Raw genomic sequence first — 16,434 nt, forward strand, 5'->3', positions numbered from 1 at the left:
GTCATCTAGTCCAACATCCTCAAAGCAGGACTAGCCCCAAACAGATCATCCTGGCCTCATCAGTGCTGAATAGAGGGGAATAATCGCTTCCCTTGACCTATTGGCAATACATCTACCAGTACAGCCCAGTATGTTGTTAGCCTTCTTTGCAAGAAGGGCACACTGTTGGCTCATGTTCAGCTTACTGTCCACTGTAACCCCCAGGTCCTTTTCTGCAATGCTGCTATCCAGCCAGTCAGCCCCCAGCCTGTACTGGTGCATGGGATTGTTCAGTCCTAAGTGCAGGACTTTGCACTTGTCCTAGTTGAAGCTAATGAGATTCCTTTTGGTCCAATCCTCCAATTGGTCTAGGTCATTTTGAATCCTACCCCTACCTTCCAGTGTATCTACTACCAAGCATTGTGTCATCTGCAAACTTGTTGAGGGTGCACTCTATGCCATCTTCCAGTACTGTATCACATACCCACTTTTAGACAACAGGCTTTTTGTTGCATTGCACCATGCTTATATACCTCCTCAGTATGAGCTGTCCTTGAATGAGACACAATCATTGATATTTTGTTTGTTCCAAGGTGACGAGTAAAATAATTGACAGAACTGACAGGCACTGAACAGTAACATACTACCTTATGCCTTGGCAGAAATAATTCACACACAAAACGCTGTTTTTCTAAAAAAAAGGAAGATTTATTTTGACCTGTGAAAAAGACTAACAAGCAAGTTATCTTGTTAGACACACAACGAATTCCTGAAGGAGGCTAATAATCTAGCAAGAAATGAGCAAGTTGAATGACTACTAAATCCCTACACAGTAGGGATTCTCATGTGGAAAAAAAAAATCAACTCAATATTACAATCCAGAGTACATATTACAGGGCAACAAGGCATGGAGGCAGCTAACAGATTTCAGGTTATTTTACAGCATTTTCATTGCTCTGAATGAACTCCAGAGTTCCCACATGAGATGGTTACCAATTAACAGCAAAGAAATTTTACATGAAGATTTGCAACAATGCCATAAACCACAAGAACACTGATGAATATCTGACCTTCCCATGACTACCTTTTTGCTTTGGCTACCAGGTGGTTTCCAATCAATTTCTGGTTACTAAGCTGTAAAGATTCTCTCACATCAGGCTAGACAGGCTCAGACTCTCTACATTGTATAAAGCTGGCAATACCTGGATAAAGATACCAATTACACTGGAGGAACAGGATATATTAGTATTAGAAGTGTGGAATGGAAGCATTTTAATACAGGTCATGTTTCTTTTGTTACAACACGCTTCTGCAAAAATAAAATAAGAAGCATTATAATCCTGCACACTGTTTCTCAATGGTTACAGTTATAGCCCTGACGATCAGAAAATAATTCCTTGATTTCTAACTTTGGGATAGGCAGGAGAAGGATGTAGTGATCACAGGTCAGTTCCACCCCCCCTAATTCTAAAGGTGTCAAACCGAAACACAAGCTCCAGATTCTTAAATACAGATATTTCCACATGGAGTTTTCTGTGGTCATACGACAACCTGGTTGACTTCATGAAAGGAGTTGCTGCAGAAGAACTAGGTAAATGTACATCATTAGAATACTCAAGAAGTTACCAAGATGCATTGCACTGCATGGATATTCTCTGTTTCAGCAGCTCCTGGAACCATGAGGAAATCCATAGGGGGAAGCTATGCCCTGGAGAGCAAATATGCATCGTCTCTAGGCATCCCAGATACACGTCTATGGTGAGAGGAGGAATTGGCTGAAGACTGTGAGGTGCGTTTCACAGAATGAGATGCAGATTTCTCAGAAATTGGCAAGTTTGGAAAGAGGGATGAGGAAAAGGGGAAATGCTTGGTTGTAAGAGAGATTTTGCTCATTCCAATAATGTTCCTTCCGGCAGTTCCACTACCACTGGGGCGCAGTCATCAGGCTCTGCATCAAAGTCCCATTTGAACTTCTTAGTTAGGTGGGCCTTAAATTTTTCTGCCTTTTTCCTTAGTGTCCTGTCCATTGCAGTGCTGCAGGTGTACGAAAAGAAGACCTAAAATAACAGATTAGATGTCAGCAAATTCACAGAAGGGGCAAAAACTGCACATTTTTCCTGCCTTGACTGAACCCAGTGAGGCTGGCCTGAGAAGAACTTTGAGTTGTTTCCAAACGGCCTTGGAGTTACAAGCAGGTCCTACCATTTTCATCTTCGGCCACAGCCTGAAGGAATACTCTGCCTTTACTCTACCATCCCCATTAGACCTATCAGGGCTGATAAAACTGAATCATGGTCACAGTTTTAAAATCTTAAAAAGCAGAGGAATGAGAGTGAGGAGCATGGATTCAAATAAAGGTAGGGAAGTTATTAAACATGCATGGTGGGATTTTCACAAGTGTTTACCTGGCTTGGGCCCTGCATTCCTATAGCAAGCAAATGGGATTTGTGCTCTTATGTGACTTACTATGATGCTTTTGATAATCTCAGTCACAAAAAAATAGCAGTGGAAGAAACTGCTGGCTCAGTAACTAGATGTTGAAATTCAATCTCAGAAATCAGACAGCAGCCATGAGAAATAGTTGCTGGCCTGAAGGAATGTGCACCATTGAAAAAGTCAGAACTGTGAACCTTCAAGCCTTATGTCCCTGTTTCTTTCTTATAAGACAAAATCAAATTCTCATATATTCACTTGAGACCAAGCACTTTTCATGCCATGGTTTATAGCTAAGGGGCTGGGCAGCAGAGAGATGTGTAATATCTCTCCTACTTTACATCAGAGAATCAAACATAAACACCTATAAAAATAAGGTTCCCTTAGGGCAACTGGTCACTGGTCTGGCCATGAGATTGCTATACAAGAGGATAAGGACAGTTTTCTTTTTCTCTTTTTTTTGGGGGGGTGGGTGGAGAGAGTGTGTGCCACCTGGCATGTCCTACTGGGCACCATATTTAGTTTCTTACTGTAACAAATACCTAAAAAAAATAAACTTCAGCTACAGCACGCAGATGAGACAACCCCAAGTAAGAACTACCTGCTGCAAGACTAACAACTCACAGCACATGTCTCCAAGTGTGACTTCTAATTCCAGTGAACAGGGTGAGGGGCCTGACCATGCTCCTTATGTACAAGGCTCAACGAGAGGAGTATACTAGTATTTTTCAATGTTGTAGCATTGGATTAAATCACAGAAATGTTGGGAACCAACATCTCCACGGATAGCCAGAGTTCTCACCCAAGGAACTGCCTTGGAAGCTAGAGAATTGGAGGGGGTCCCCTGTTTGGAAATCAAATTTCTAATCATGTACAACAGTCATTCCCCTCAAGAACCTTGAGCATAGATAGCATCAAACAGGAATAACCTTTAGGGAGGAAGTTTTTTAATAGTCTCACACAAATCATTAACTTCTCACACATTCACAGTTTTCCTTTAGCACTTCAGGTAGTTATGGCACCCGTGTCTGATTGATCAGGCCTTTCAAACACAGCCCAGCTCTCCTGCTCAATTCTACCACCATGCTGAATTTGTGACCCAGAATTCGCTTCTACAGCAAAAGGCTGATGTTATAAGCCAAGAATGTCCACCTGGCAGACCACAGGGGGTTAAATTGCAGCCATGGAGGATCACCTGGCCACTACTTCCTTCATCACTCTGGCTCCCCCTCCCTTCTCTGGCTTTCACTACCTGCCCCCGGCTCAGGGGACAAAGGTAGGGTGGGTGGCACAGCTCAGCACAGCCTGCAGTGTTGTGAAGTGGGAAAGCCTGCAGCCAAGCAAGTGGGGGGAAGCACCCTTCCATCTGAACACAGAACAGTATATTGGTGAGGGGGCAGGGAGCTGCCCACCTGTGTTCAAGGAAGGGTGGGGGGTGCCATCTGCCCATGCAGCAATAGAGGAGTCTGCAGTCAGGGAGGTGAGTGGGAGCTATGGCCCCTGATGGTGCAGCCAGCCACCAAGAAGTTGAACAGTACTTGTCTAACCCAAAGAAAATGTCATTACAGGATTAAGTTGCAGGGAAAACCCCTTTGGGAAAAAGAAATCTCTTATTCAAGGGAGACCTTTCAATAGCAGGATACAATTCAGAAAACAAATGGCTAAAGTTCAGTTTTGTACATAGCTATTTTCTTCTTCCGTGCTCAGTCTACTGTAAAACTGCCTCTATAGAATAACAGAAAAGTAGATCAAGAAGAGACCTCAGGAGGTCATCGAGACCAGCCCTCTCCTCAAGGCAGCATCATCCCTGTCAAGCACCTGTTTAACCTGCTCTTAAAAACTTTCAACTTCTGCAGGTAGCCTCCTCAAATGACTTAAAAATACTTCTTTACATAGAAACATTAACAGAAATCTCCTATAAGAAGTGAGACTAGTGTTAAAAAGAACTAAAAATAAGGTCACTGGGATTTACAGTTATCCCTCTCAGTAACTTTCAACTCCAATATATTACTTTACAAGTCAAAACTTTTTTTTAAATTGATGATCCTGCAAACTCAGGCTAGGGTCTGAAAAGGACCAAGCTGAGTTCTCTCTTAATATCACTGTTATCTACTTAAACTCTGCAATAAATGCTTGAGTAAAAGTTTCCATACCAAAAGTAAGTGTCTTGACAGAATCACTGAACCATTGTGATGGACCTGATCTGAATTTTTTCAGTTCACAAAAATTTGTAAATATATCAATAAAACATTGTGTTCAACTGATATATTTATAATTTTAAAGCAATTTGGAAGCCTACCAGTGCCTCAATCATTATAATAAAATAAATTCTAAATACCAATATATTTTGGTATTTGATTTTGGGGTTTTTTATCACAGAAAATCAGAGCTAACCCTGCCCCATCACTCATCAGTATGTGGATCCAGCTGCAGCTGTCCTCCCACTGCTCTGTGGTGCTGAACAGTCCTGATATGCCAGTGCCCCTCAGTCCCAAGCCCCACCAGCCTTGCTTATGCCCCTGACCTGCAGCCCTCTTGTCCCCGCCAGGGCCCCTCATTCCCATCCCACAGCCTCCTGCCACCCTGCCCATCCCCACCTGCCAACGCTATGGGACCTGGTGGCTGCATCCTGCCCACTCCCTGCCCTGCAGGTGCCAGCTGCAGCTGGTTGGCAGCGCTGAAGCACCAGCTGCCATGTGCTGGAGGCAGCAGCTGCTGCAGCTGGAGCACAGGGAGGAGTGTGGAGCCTGGGCCTCTTCCTGCCTGCAGGCAGCATGTCCAGAGTGGAGCCCATGGGGACGTGGGGGGTTGCAGGCTGCCTGCTATGGGGCTCCCTGCCCTACTGCCTTCCCCTGGGGGCCTCCATAGCCCAGGAGGTGGGACTAGGCATGGGAGGGCGGAGCAGCGAGACTTGTTGCTGTGCCACTAGTAACACAAGGGGTAACAGGCTGGGGGCGGGGTGGTAGCTATGCTGCCCTCACCTCCTCTCACTGTAGCACCACTCCCTGCCCCCATTCCATTACTCCTCATGCTGCTGGTGGCATGACGGGTGCAGGGGTCCTGGAAGTGGCAGCAACAAGTCTCACTGCCCCGCTCTGCCCTCCTGCTCTAAGTCTTGCTTGCTGGGCCATGTGCGTGTTGTGGGCTCAGAAACCTAGAGGGGTATGTGCCCCTCCTCATGCCCCCCCACCCCCCGGATGCATTGCCTATACTCCACCCCATCACAGACTTACCTGCAGGGAGTTGCGGGAGCTGCTCTCCATCATGCTGCCTGGCTGCCACAGGCACATGTGCATGCACACATGCATGTGGTACCCCTGGCCTGTGATCAGCTTCCTCCTGCTCCCCCTAGCCTCAAGCAGCCTTTTGCAGGCTGGAATTCTGCCAGCCTGCAAGGGAAAACCCACAGTTTTCTACCTTTTTCTCCTGTAAAAGAGAGAATCCAGGTTTGTCCACAGCAAATGGAAAACCCAGATCCCTGGTAATCTGGAACAGTTAACATGGATTTGTCCACAGCGGTCATGCTTGACCAATGAGACTGCCTTCTAAGGCAAGGTGATAGGCTTCATGGATGGGGAAGGGTAGTAGATGTAATACACCCTGACTTCAACAAGGCTTTTGATACTGTTGCCCAAGACGGGTCCAGAGAAGGGCTATGGGTCAGGAGTGAGAAGGTCCAGAGAAGGGCCACCTGCATGATCAGAGACTAGCACAGCAAGCCATATGAGAGGCCTCTTCAGCCTAAAGAAAAGAAGGCTGAGAGGGGACTTGATTGCGGTTTACCGCTATATCAGAGGCGTACAGCAGGGGCTCAGTGAACAACAGTTCACCAGGGCGCCCTGGGGGAAAACAACAGCCACAAACTCCTGGAAGATAGTTTCAGGCTGAACGTTAGGAAAAACTTCTTTACAACTAGGGTGTCCAGACTATGGAACAAGCTCCCACCAGAGGTGGTGCAATCATCTACCTCAGAGGTCTTCAAGAGAAGACTGGACAATCACCTGGCTGGAGTCATCTGATCCCAGATGTCTTTCCTGCTCATACAGGGGGCTGGACCTGATGATCTTTCAGGGTCCCTTCCAGCCCCTATGATTCTGTGACATTTTTATTAGTTGCCTGAGGAGATACAGTCAAGACTGAAGTGTTGCAAGGCAGATACATAACTGACTGGATATGTTAGGGGCCTCCTGAGGAAAGTTCTGCACTGAAAGCAAAATCCTCCTCAATTTTATACCCAGGAAAGTTACTGAATTATTTTGAAGCCACAGATTACAGATACAAGAGTGGAAACATGAACCCACTCTGACATGTAATCTGCAGCATTTTTAAATCCCCAGAAGACAAATCATTGGATTCTAGTGAAACAAATTATTTTGAGCTTCATTTCATGCCAAGGGGGTGAGGAAGGGTCCTATTTGTAACTGCCAGTGCTCTAAGCTCATACAAGGTTTCATTCCAACTTCCTCACATACAATATCATCCTGCCATCTAAGATGATCAAAATTAGTATCATCAGGCTTTTACCTATCACAAAAGCTGACCTTCTTTATAATGAACTAAATTGCCCTTGTTCAAATCTACCTGTCTCTGCAATGCTAGTAAGACTTTCCCTCTTTTAAGAAACTGCACTTGTGAAATTAAACTAACTGAGTTATACTGCACTAACCTCTAAAATGGATATGCTGCACTGCCACAGAATGTTTACTTCACACTCATAAGGCCAAGAGCCCTAATATGACATGGCACCTTGTAATAAGCCTTTTAAATTAGAGGACTGTAAAATCCCAAAGGGCCGAATGAGGTGTAAGTGGGGCGAGTGCAGAAATAGCACACAGGCAATTAATTGAGAATCTATGACTGTGTCCAAACTGGTAGTTACGGTCAACTTTAGAGCCACCTTGAAGCCCAAACCCAAGAGTCTGTACCGGAAATCCCTATTTAACACTGGATGGTAGTCCAGCTGACACCTAAACCCCTTCTAAACTTCAGAGCTGAAGGAAAACCAGCCTTACTTCTAGCATATCCCACTCTGGAGTGTTTTTGGACGAAGGTACAAGAAGCGTGGAAACCTTAATTGTAGGCTTTGAGGTAAAGCAGAGATGGGAAAGGGAAGTTCAAGTACCTAGTGCTGGATGAAGGAAACCCCTTGAACTTCAGTGTAGGTGTGCCCCCAGACATTCATGCATACCATTTCATATGAAGTAGAAGGCAGTGAATCCCACCTCAATCTACATCCCTAGCCTCATCTGAATTTCATCCCATGTTATGTTTCCATCCTCATTCTCATGAGATTTTTTCATACTACTGCTTTTCTGCAGAGGGTGGACTTACCTGTAGAGTGCTAGTTAAAAAGTTGTCCTGGGAAACTATGTCCACAAAGAAGTCAGGTGGGATTTCACTAAGCTGGTGGTACAGGACAGAAATGAGGCTGGTGTAGAGAACTTGATACTTCCCTATGGCATCTTCTGACCTGCACAAGAGATTCAGGAGCTTTTTCCAGTGCTCAAATGCATCATACACGTTCCCAATCAGGAAACAGATGAAAGCAAACTGCAATTCACCTGGAAACGCCCCACCGAGGAAAAAAAGAGACAGAAAAGGACTTTAGTCAGTGAATCAAAGTGAAAGAGGCACACGCAACCCTTGACAGCTATGCAGATTTGTGCACTAGTCCATGGACTAGTAAGGTTGGCCTTTTTCCAGCACACAAAGAGATTCTTCTGTTCTCAATGGTTGCGCTACAGTAACAATTGTCAGTCCTTCAGCCTTGATTGCTTCCCACTCCTTTGTTATGCGACTAGGGAACAGACATACTGCAATCAGAAAAGGACATGTTTAGCACAGTCGTTAATCTTGGAGAGCCACTTTATAATCAGATAGAATCAGAGAGTAACATTGCTATGAAGTGACTTCCAGACACTTGGATATAGTATTGTCTGTATTGTTATGAAACACTGTTACCTACAATTATCACGCTACAAAAATGGAGGCATCACATAGTCCTGTGATCCCTATTCTCTTCTTGGCTTTCCAAAGCCTGTGCTTCCAAAGGAGGGCAACAGGGCAAACGAGGCTGCTACTGTAACTACAATATGGTGCGGGTACTGCCAGATGAACCAGACAATCAAAACAAGAAAACTATAACTAATATGTACAGCATAACTAACATGTGAGTAGTATACTGCGTACTGCTCCTGATCAGAATTCAGAATTGCCCGATGTTTAGACTCATCTTATTTGTGAGAAGTATCAACATCTAACACTTTTCAGTGCTTTAAGAGAAGCAATTAACTTGCAAGTAAACTACTTTTTATTTTAGGAGTTGCCAACATTTTCTGGCAAAGAGCCAGAGTGACCCAGTTCAGGGCTAAGCTAGGCTGGCACTAGGACCTGGCTGTATCTACCACTTCTCCCTGCCATCCTGCTGTGGCACAGGGAAAGCTCCCCCTCCACCAGAGTCCCCAGTGCCCAACTGCAGTGCTGTGCGAGCAGAGCTGTTCCTCCGCCACAGCCACGGGCTACAGATTGGCAACCCCTGTCCTAGAACATTCCACAATACGATTCATAAGGGAAAAAATTAACAGGAAAAAGAAGAAACAAGAAATGTTGATACAAAATATCAACCATCTAGGGAGGTATCCAGGTGTAGCCATATTGGTCTAGAGGCAAAAGGAATCAAAATTTGTGGCAGAGGTGGTATCTTTTATTTGAACAACTAGATATTTACCAAAAAAAAAAAATCTTTATTTGCAAGCTTCTGGGCACAGGCTTCCTTTTGCCAGGCATAGGAGATTGCAAAGATAGTAAAAGTTCTCCTAGGTAGAAATGAAAATTCATATTTCATCATCTAGGGATTTATCCTAAGGATAACAGTGCTGTCCCTGCTTGGTTTCAGTCCTCATACAATGCCACCAAGGAAAGAATATTCAAACAACGTCTGATACAACAAGGATTTATCATTGTTTCCGCTGGAATTAGCAGGTAATTAAAGCACTGCCACTGAGGGACGCCAGCTGGTAATTTCTAATGTGTCACTAAATAATATATGTTACATTGTTCTGCACAGTATTTACTCAAAGCTTTCTGCACAACCCCCAAATCCTACCAGAAGAGGTCACCAGCAGTGCACAAGCATCACTTATTCCCAAGTCTTTCAGCCTCTGCTGTTTGAACACAAGAGATGAAAAGCTACCATATTCAAGCTACTATGCAGATGCAAATGGACTGCATTAAAGTGGTGATTTAAAGAGGCCACATTCAGGCAGTTGCTTATAACCTCCTGCTCCATGCCCTAACTGCTGAATTTGCAGCTCCTCCTCCTAATTCTCAGTTCTAATCCTCAAAGGGAATTTACAAAACACTTCACAGATGAGCCTGTGAACTTCACTTCATGAACCTCCTGGGTACAAAATGCACAGACTAAATACAGACATTGGAGTTATGATGCACTATAACTTGCCTGACAACTGATTCCCCAGATACCTCTCCACTATTTACCTGCTACATTCATCCCCCCACCAAAACCCAGCCCGTCTCTCACCCACTGACTCCTCAATTTACATCTTCGCTGACTTGCCTGCAGACCAGCCTCTGGCCTCTTTAGTATTCCTCCCATTCAGGAAGAGTGCAGGCAAACTGCAGATGCTTCCTCAGCCTGACAAAGGGTTTTTAAACCCAAAAGCTTGCTAATACAATTTTTTCCGACTATTTAAGTTGGTCTAATAAAAGATATCACATTCACCCACAGAACCTCGTCTGCCGGCTCCTCGTTGGCATTTTTCATGGCTTTCAGTGGCACCCAATAAGCGCATGGGGGCACAGAGGAAGGAGGGGATCAGAGCAGCAGGGACAGGGGACTGACCCAGCGTGCTGCCACTGCTTCAAACAGTGCCAGCCCCTGGGCCCAGCGATTCCCCTACAAAGCCAAAGGCCGAGTTCCTGGCACAACAGGTAGGGGCGGACATCCCCCTCGCTGCTCATGCTGGCAAGGAGTTAGTTACGGGAAACTTTCTCACCCACCCAGCACATCCTCAGGCTTGCTGGAGTATCGCTTGTTTATGACGGTTTCCAGAGCGTAGCTGAGATCCATGTTGTGCCTGGTGATTTCCTCAGGGGTCGCGCCGTCGGGGTACATCTGTGTTGGCACCTCCGTGAACCGAATCTCAGTGCCCGCTTTGGGCTTCATCTTGGGCAGCCGGGCCAGGCCCTCGGCGTAGCTCTTGCACTCGGTGTCGTAGGGGGGCCGGTTCTGCTCAGCCCGGTCCTTGGTGTGCGTCCCCGCCAGCACCGGCAGCACCTCGGAGAAGGCGCAGACCTGGCCGCTCTCGGGCTGCAGCGTCTGCATCACCGCCTCGCTGATGCAGCTACTGAGCGACACCCACTTCTTGAGCGTGTCGTAGGGGTACGGGCCCAGGAACGGGTCCATCTCCAGCAGGTTGGCCCGGATCGCCTCGCTCTGCTCCGCGGGCGCCGGGCTCAGGTCGACCTGCTCGGCGGCCGGGTCCCAGCGCAGCACGCGCAGGTCGCGGCGCCGCAGGCTGAGGAAGAAGCCGGTGCGCGGCCCCGAGGCGCCGGGGTCGCGGCGGTCCACGGAGCTGTAGTGGAAGAAGTGGACGCCCGGGGGGATCATCTTGATGCCGCGGAAGCGGGGCCCCACGCTCCACGTCTTGTAGTCCACGCCGAGCTGCGTCCCCTCGGGCACCCCCAGCACCACCACGGCCGCGCCCTCCGCGAACAGCCGCCGCGCCTCCTCCGCCTCCATGGCCGGCCCCGCACGCACGGAAGCGAGCGCCACACGAGCCCCCGGCTTCCGCCGGGCCCGCCCGCCCCGAGCCGGCGACTTCCGGCGGTCCGTCGCGAAAACACCGGGCGGCTCCTGCGGCCGCGCGCGAAGGGTCTGGTCCGGCTTGTGCTCCCGGGGTCACGGTGGCGGCCCCGGGCCTCTCGCTGTCGGGCGCGCCGGCAACGTTGTCCACGACGCCCCGGAGAGATGGGACTGAAAGGGCGAGTCCGTGTTGCTCTGCGCCGCCCCCCCGCTGCGGTAACGAAGCTGTCAGCCCCGGGCGAATTGCAAGGGCTCAGTGCACCCGTCCCCTAGAAGCCAGCGTGGGACCCCCCGCTCGTTTCATGGGCCACTGACTGCCTATTTGTGGGAATTGCTTTCCCTCAAAAACATGCAGCTGTCTCCACAATAATGCTTCAACGTGATTGTGGTTTATAACTGATGATGTAGCTTTGCCTGGGTTATAAATCCTCTTAGGGTTTCCCATCATGTCTCTGTCCTCGGCCAGGGGAGCATTAGGGACAACACTTGCCCTTCTCCCACAAAGAAACCCTTCAGGGACACCCACGTGGATGGCAGTTCATGGCAGACTCTTCCTCCTCTTCAAGTTCCCCAGTACTTCCCATCCAAGCTCTGCCTCCCAGCCTGCCTTTATCCCCACATCATTTCAGTGCCACAAATGACAGACATTTGAAGATTCCCCCAGTCAGAAAGAACCCAAGCCCCCAAACACCTAACAGGACCCACACACGTATTCAAGAGTAGGTCCCAGCAATGCAGTGACACCAGGACAGCACCCTACTTTCATGCCCTGAACATTTAGAGTGCTGTGAGCAGGGTTCCCTTTTGGTGACTGGCAAGGGTGGAAAGTAGTCTATGAATCTGTGAAACATATTTCATGGGTGAAGTTTGGCAGGACAGCATTAGTCCCCATCCTTCCTCTTCTCAACTGGATCTCTGCACTAGGAAGGCTCCTGGATGATCACCTGGGCAGCTCTGCCCAACCCACAACGCACGGTCCTTGCTCAGCATCCTCGTCACAGCCAGCTGTGGGAGACCCAGCTGCCTCCAGGCATACTGTCACCCTGAGGAGTCTCTGCTCCTAAGGCTCCTAACTGCCACTGCTTTGCTCAGAGAAAAGTCAGCTTCAGGTCACAAGCTGGTTCAGCATCAAACACATTTATTTCACTTTTATTGAATACAAGAACAGTGAGCACACACGCATACATCACCAAGCACTGAAAAGGGATATGATTGAAGGGAATGGAGGAGAGAAGAGGAACCAGGGAAGAGGAAAGGGGAGTTAGTGAAGGAATGGCAGAGCATTGCAGTTGGTTGGTAAGGTGCTTTTCAAATAAAAATAAATATTATTATTATTAGTACTCATGCAATTGCAGGCCAATTCTGGAATGAACTTGTGGGACTAGGTGTGAACAGGCACTAGCGTCTCCCACCTCCTTCGATGGAAAGGCCCCCAAATGAAAGAAAAAGAGTGATCACAGCTATCTTAAATATCAGCAACAGTGATGAACAAGGCAGAAGAAAGCCAAAACTTTCAAGGGGCACCTGGCTTCAAATATGATCACAAAGAATAAATATTCTGTATATATAAAATCCACACTTTGCCAGGTGAGCAAAAGACTCCACTTTCCTCCCTCCCCCCCGCCCAGCTTTTTTCCTTGTCACCCATCAAATATGTTGGGTTGAGGAATCCAGAAAACTGGATCCAGTTTTTTAAATCTGAACATGTAGGGGGCTGAGTGCAATTCTCCTACTTAGGTTTTACAGCAGTGTAACTCCACTGATGTTCATGAAGTTACTCCAAATTTTAAACCATCATGAAAGAAACCAGAATCAGGCACAAAGAGTTTCAAAGTAGCCTCTTATTTAAAAGTCAGTGGTCTCAAGTTTGCACCAGCAGCTCTTTGGTTTGAAATGCAGGATGTCTTGAAAAAAACTAGTGCACTGGGACACTTACCCCAGCATGCCAATGGGAGAAACATGCCTAATATTTTGCACAGCTCTAGGAACAGATCTCCTGGAGTTTGGCTTCTCTTCCCAAAAGCATAAGTGCTTTATTTAGCTAGTTCACATATGGGTTGCTGTGCAAAGGCTCAGTCTCTTTTTGATGTTGGTGGGCACAGACCCTAAAGCAGCATCTGGTGATAAGGTGGAGAATCCTGAGAGAAAAAATACACATTTGGATTCACTGGAAATCTGACACAATCTTTGCTGGCAGAAGCAAAGGAGTCAGTTATTTTATCAGGGAGGCTGTGCTCATGCCATTAATGCTTATGGAAGAAACTGATGTGCCAAAAAGGAGAACAGACTTTGTGGAGACATAGTGAAGGCAAATGGAAGGACCAAGATCCACCAGAGGGCTGAAGTTCTCTGCTGCGGCAGCAAGTTGATCAGATGGGTACATCCACTTAATCCTAACTATTCTACTGGTCCCTTTTCAATACAACCCTCTGATCTCATCACAAGAATCACTCAGAAGAGTTTTCTATCTGGTGTAAGGTATCTATATGTTTGTGGTAGGTGAAAAAAGGCAAAAATGGTGCAATGTTTATGGGCCCTTTGTAACTTGAGGAGCTTGGGACAATTTCTCTGGAAATCAGTTGATTTTTTTTGTTTTGTTGTTTTTTTTGGTTCTGAGTTTGCCCTAACTGCCTGGTTGACAGTATATGAGGCTTGAGCTGGTGCCCATAATCCCCATTCCAAGTGTACCAGTAATGGAAACCTTCATCTAGGTGCAAAAGTCTGACCGGTAGAGAGGAAAGCAGCCTCACTGGACACTGGTGCATCATCAGCAACTGCCTCTCAGTGCTGGCTGACTGGACAAGGCTACTCAGCCTTGCTAATCTAAGCTCTGCACTCACACATCTTTGTATCACACAGTCACCTTCTCAACTGCCAGCAGATAGGAGTATATTCTAGGCAAGACTGTGGTAGAACAGTACCAAGCTGGTAAAGGATGGAGATTGCTGTGTATCAGCTCCCCTCTTGAGAGCTGTCATACCGCCTGTGGTCACCCTAGCAGAAACCAGGTGTGCAGCCTGCTTCAAAGCCAAGCAGAGCAGAAATACCTTCTTGCTTATCTGAAACACACCACTTCAACTTCACGTGAGCTAGATCAAGAGCAGGGTTCAGAAATGCAGCTATGCAAGTGTCCTGGTTCAGTAGGTTTGGGGTATGGGAATGGATCTGTAACTCAGACTTTGGTCCGGGTTTTGAAGACATCGCTGAGGAGTGTGACTGGATCTCTCTACTGCTGTGTGGACTCCGGATCTGGGGGTGGGGGGGAAGGGGGGGTCAGGACTCCTAAAGGTGGGAAGCATCTTTGTGTTGGGGGGGGCTGGTGAGACATTGCTGACTGGTGTATTTTGGTGATGCTAACTGGGCTGTGGTTATAACTGTCCATTCCTTCTTCCCCAGGCCCTCGCTCCTTCACATTACCAAGAACTCCTTTGTCACCAACCAACCAATTACAAACACATACTGTATCACTACATCAATTCCTCCTGTCACAGAGCTGATCACTCGGTGACAAACGCAACATTCCTCTCCACCCCCCAGCGAGCAGTGGTTAATGAAATGTTCCCCATCCTCTTCCTGCAGGATGTCAGTGTGATCTAAGATTCTTGTAATACATCAACCACAGTCAATCAAATAAGTATAACTTAAAAAATGTCATCATCATATTTACCAGCACTGTTTAATTATTTTAATATTGTTTCCCACCCCTCAGTTCCCCACCCCACTTGTTATATATAATATACATAACTTAAAAGCACATCCATATGAAACCCTTACAGGCTGCATCTTTATAAATGAAAAACCATATACATATATTTGTTTTTGTTTTGTTTCAAATTAGATCCATTCTTAAATACCTTCGGAACAAGAGCTTGGATAAAGGGACAGAGGAAAGGGAAGGGAGGTTGGGGAGGAGCATAACAACTGAAAAATGATGCAATAGAACCAGCATGGAATGGGGAAGAGAGATGGTTGCCACACATCCTAAATGCAAAAAATAATCATGAAAGAATCAAAACAGTTCAATGGTTCTCTCTCTTCTTTCCTTAGGTGGGGAATAGTTTTGTTTCTGCTTGGTTTCTTTTGTTTGTTTGTTTGTTTTTTGCTTTGTTGCAAAGCATCTTTCCTTTCCATTCAGTGTGCAACAAATGACCCCATGATTTGTGTATCCTTTAAGTGGAACATGCAAAATGGCGGTTTGTTGTATTAATAAGATTATTATCATGATTTTTCTTATCAGTCCAGTCAAATTCATCACTTTCTCCGCAAAGGCTAAAAGAGGCGGTTGGTTTTGCTGTTATTGATGTTGCTGTTTGGAATTCATCTCCAGCATATAGCAGCAGTGCAAGGATGCGTTTTGTTTCTTGTGTGTGTGTATATATATATTTATATATATATAATATATATTCGCTATTCCTTTTTTTTTTTTTTAATTTTTGTCTCTCGCCATTAAGGTTGTAGCCAGGATGTCTATGTCTTGTTGACAAATCCAGCATGAAGGCCCCTTCTTCATTGTTCTCCAGCTTTGTCTGAATAGAGATGCCAGTGTCGGTGAACATGGAGGTCAAGATTCCTGTACAAAGCAGATGTAAATGATCATGGAGTATTTCCTTTCTTATTTGGTCAATATAATTTACTGGTCTATTAAAAGGTTCTTGCTTATATTAAAACACTAAACAAAGTTGCTCGAAACATACAGGGCCATATCTCATTATCCATTCCACTGGTACCCCACAACTGAATTCAACTGATGTAAAAGCCTGGTTCTGCAAGGTGTCATTGAAATTACTGAGTGACTCTGTCTGTTCTGTGTTATGCAGGAGGCAAGATTAGAACAGAGGCTGGCAACCTATGGCCCACGGGCTGGATTCAGCCAGCCAAGTAACTCTATCTAGTCCATGAAGCCTGGATATCAGCAATGTTTCTGAAGTAGGTAAATTTGGAGACAGGGCTTCCCCGCTGTTGGGGGAATTCTGCAGGACTTGGCAGCAACCAGGTCAGAAGTGCTGGCCTGTTGTGTGTGTGCATGTGTGTGTGTGACCATGTGATAGGCGCTTTACCTTTGAACTTCTGTACGTACCTGAGGCTTCTTGTCCCTTTCCTCTGGTGAAGGCTCTGTTTCTCTATATACCACAGCTTTGGTTACCAGCATGTCAGGGTGCTGCAGTTTGGCCTCTTTAATTGCCAAAGCTAATGCCTGT

At 46.4% G+C, this 16,434-nt stretch overlaps 2 protein-coding genes across 9 annotated transcripts in view; both read right to left on the reverse strand.

Annotated features, from left to right (window-relative positions):
* Positions 1-670: 670 nt before the first annotated feature.
* AAR2 (AAR2 splicing factor) lies at positions 671-11,235 on the reverse strand. Its single transcript, XM_090020538.1, has 3 exons — positions 10,432-11,235; positions 7,744-7,973; positions 671-2,036 (listed from the first exon to the last, which is right to left on the reverse strand). The coding sequence occupies exons 1-3, from the start codon at positions 11,171-11,173 to the stop codon at positions 1,869-1,871; spliced, it is 1,140 nt and encodes a 379-aa protein (XP_089876664.1). The 5' UTR covers positions 11,174-11,235; the 3' UTR covers positions 671-1,868.
* A 1,104-nt stretch (positions 11,236-12,339) lies between these two features.
* The window catches only part of EPB41L1 (erythrocyte membrane protein band 4.1 like 1), a 183,482-nt gene continuing 179,387 nt past the window's right edge, over positions 12,340-16,434 (reverse strand). For all 8 annotated transcript variants that reach the window (XM_090020535.1, XM_090020531.1, XM_090020536.1 and 5 more), the window contains 2 exons: positions 16,314-16,430; positions 12,340-15,806 (listed from right to left, as the gene is read on the reverse strand). In XM_090020535.1, coding sequence (XP_089876661.1) covers positions 15,798-15,806; positions 16,314-16,430 — 126 coding nt within the window. In that variant the 3' untranslated portion in view covers positions 12,340-15,797. The remainder of the gene's footprint in view (positions 15,807-16,313; positions 16,431-16,434) is intronic.

This window comes from Crocodylus siamensis, chromosome 10 (assembly GCF_052110815.1).
Source record: "Crocodylus siamensis isolate JL-2025a chromosome 10, ASM5211081v1, whole genome shotgun sequence".
Taxonomy (NCBI): domain Eukaryota; kingdom Metazoa; phylum Chordata; order Crocodylia; family Crocodylidae; genus Crocodylus; species Crocodylus siamensis.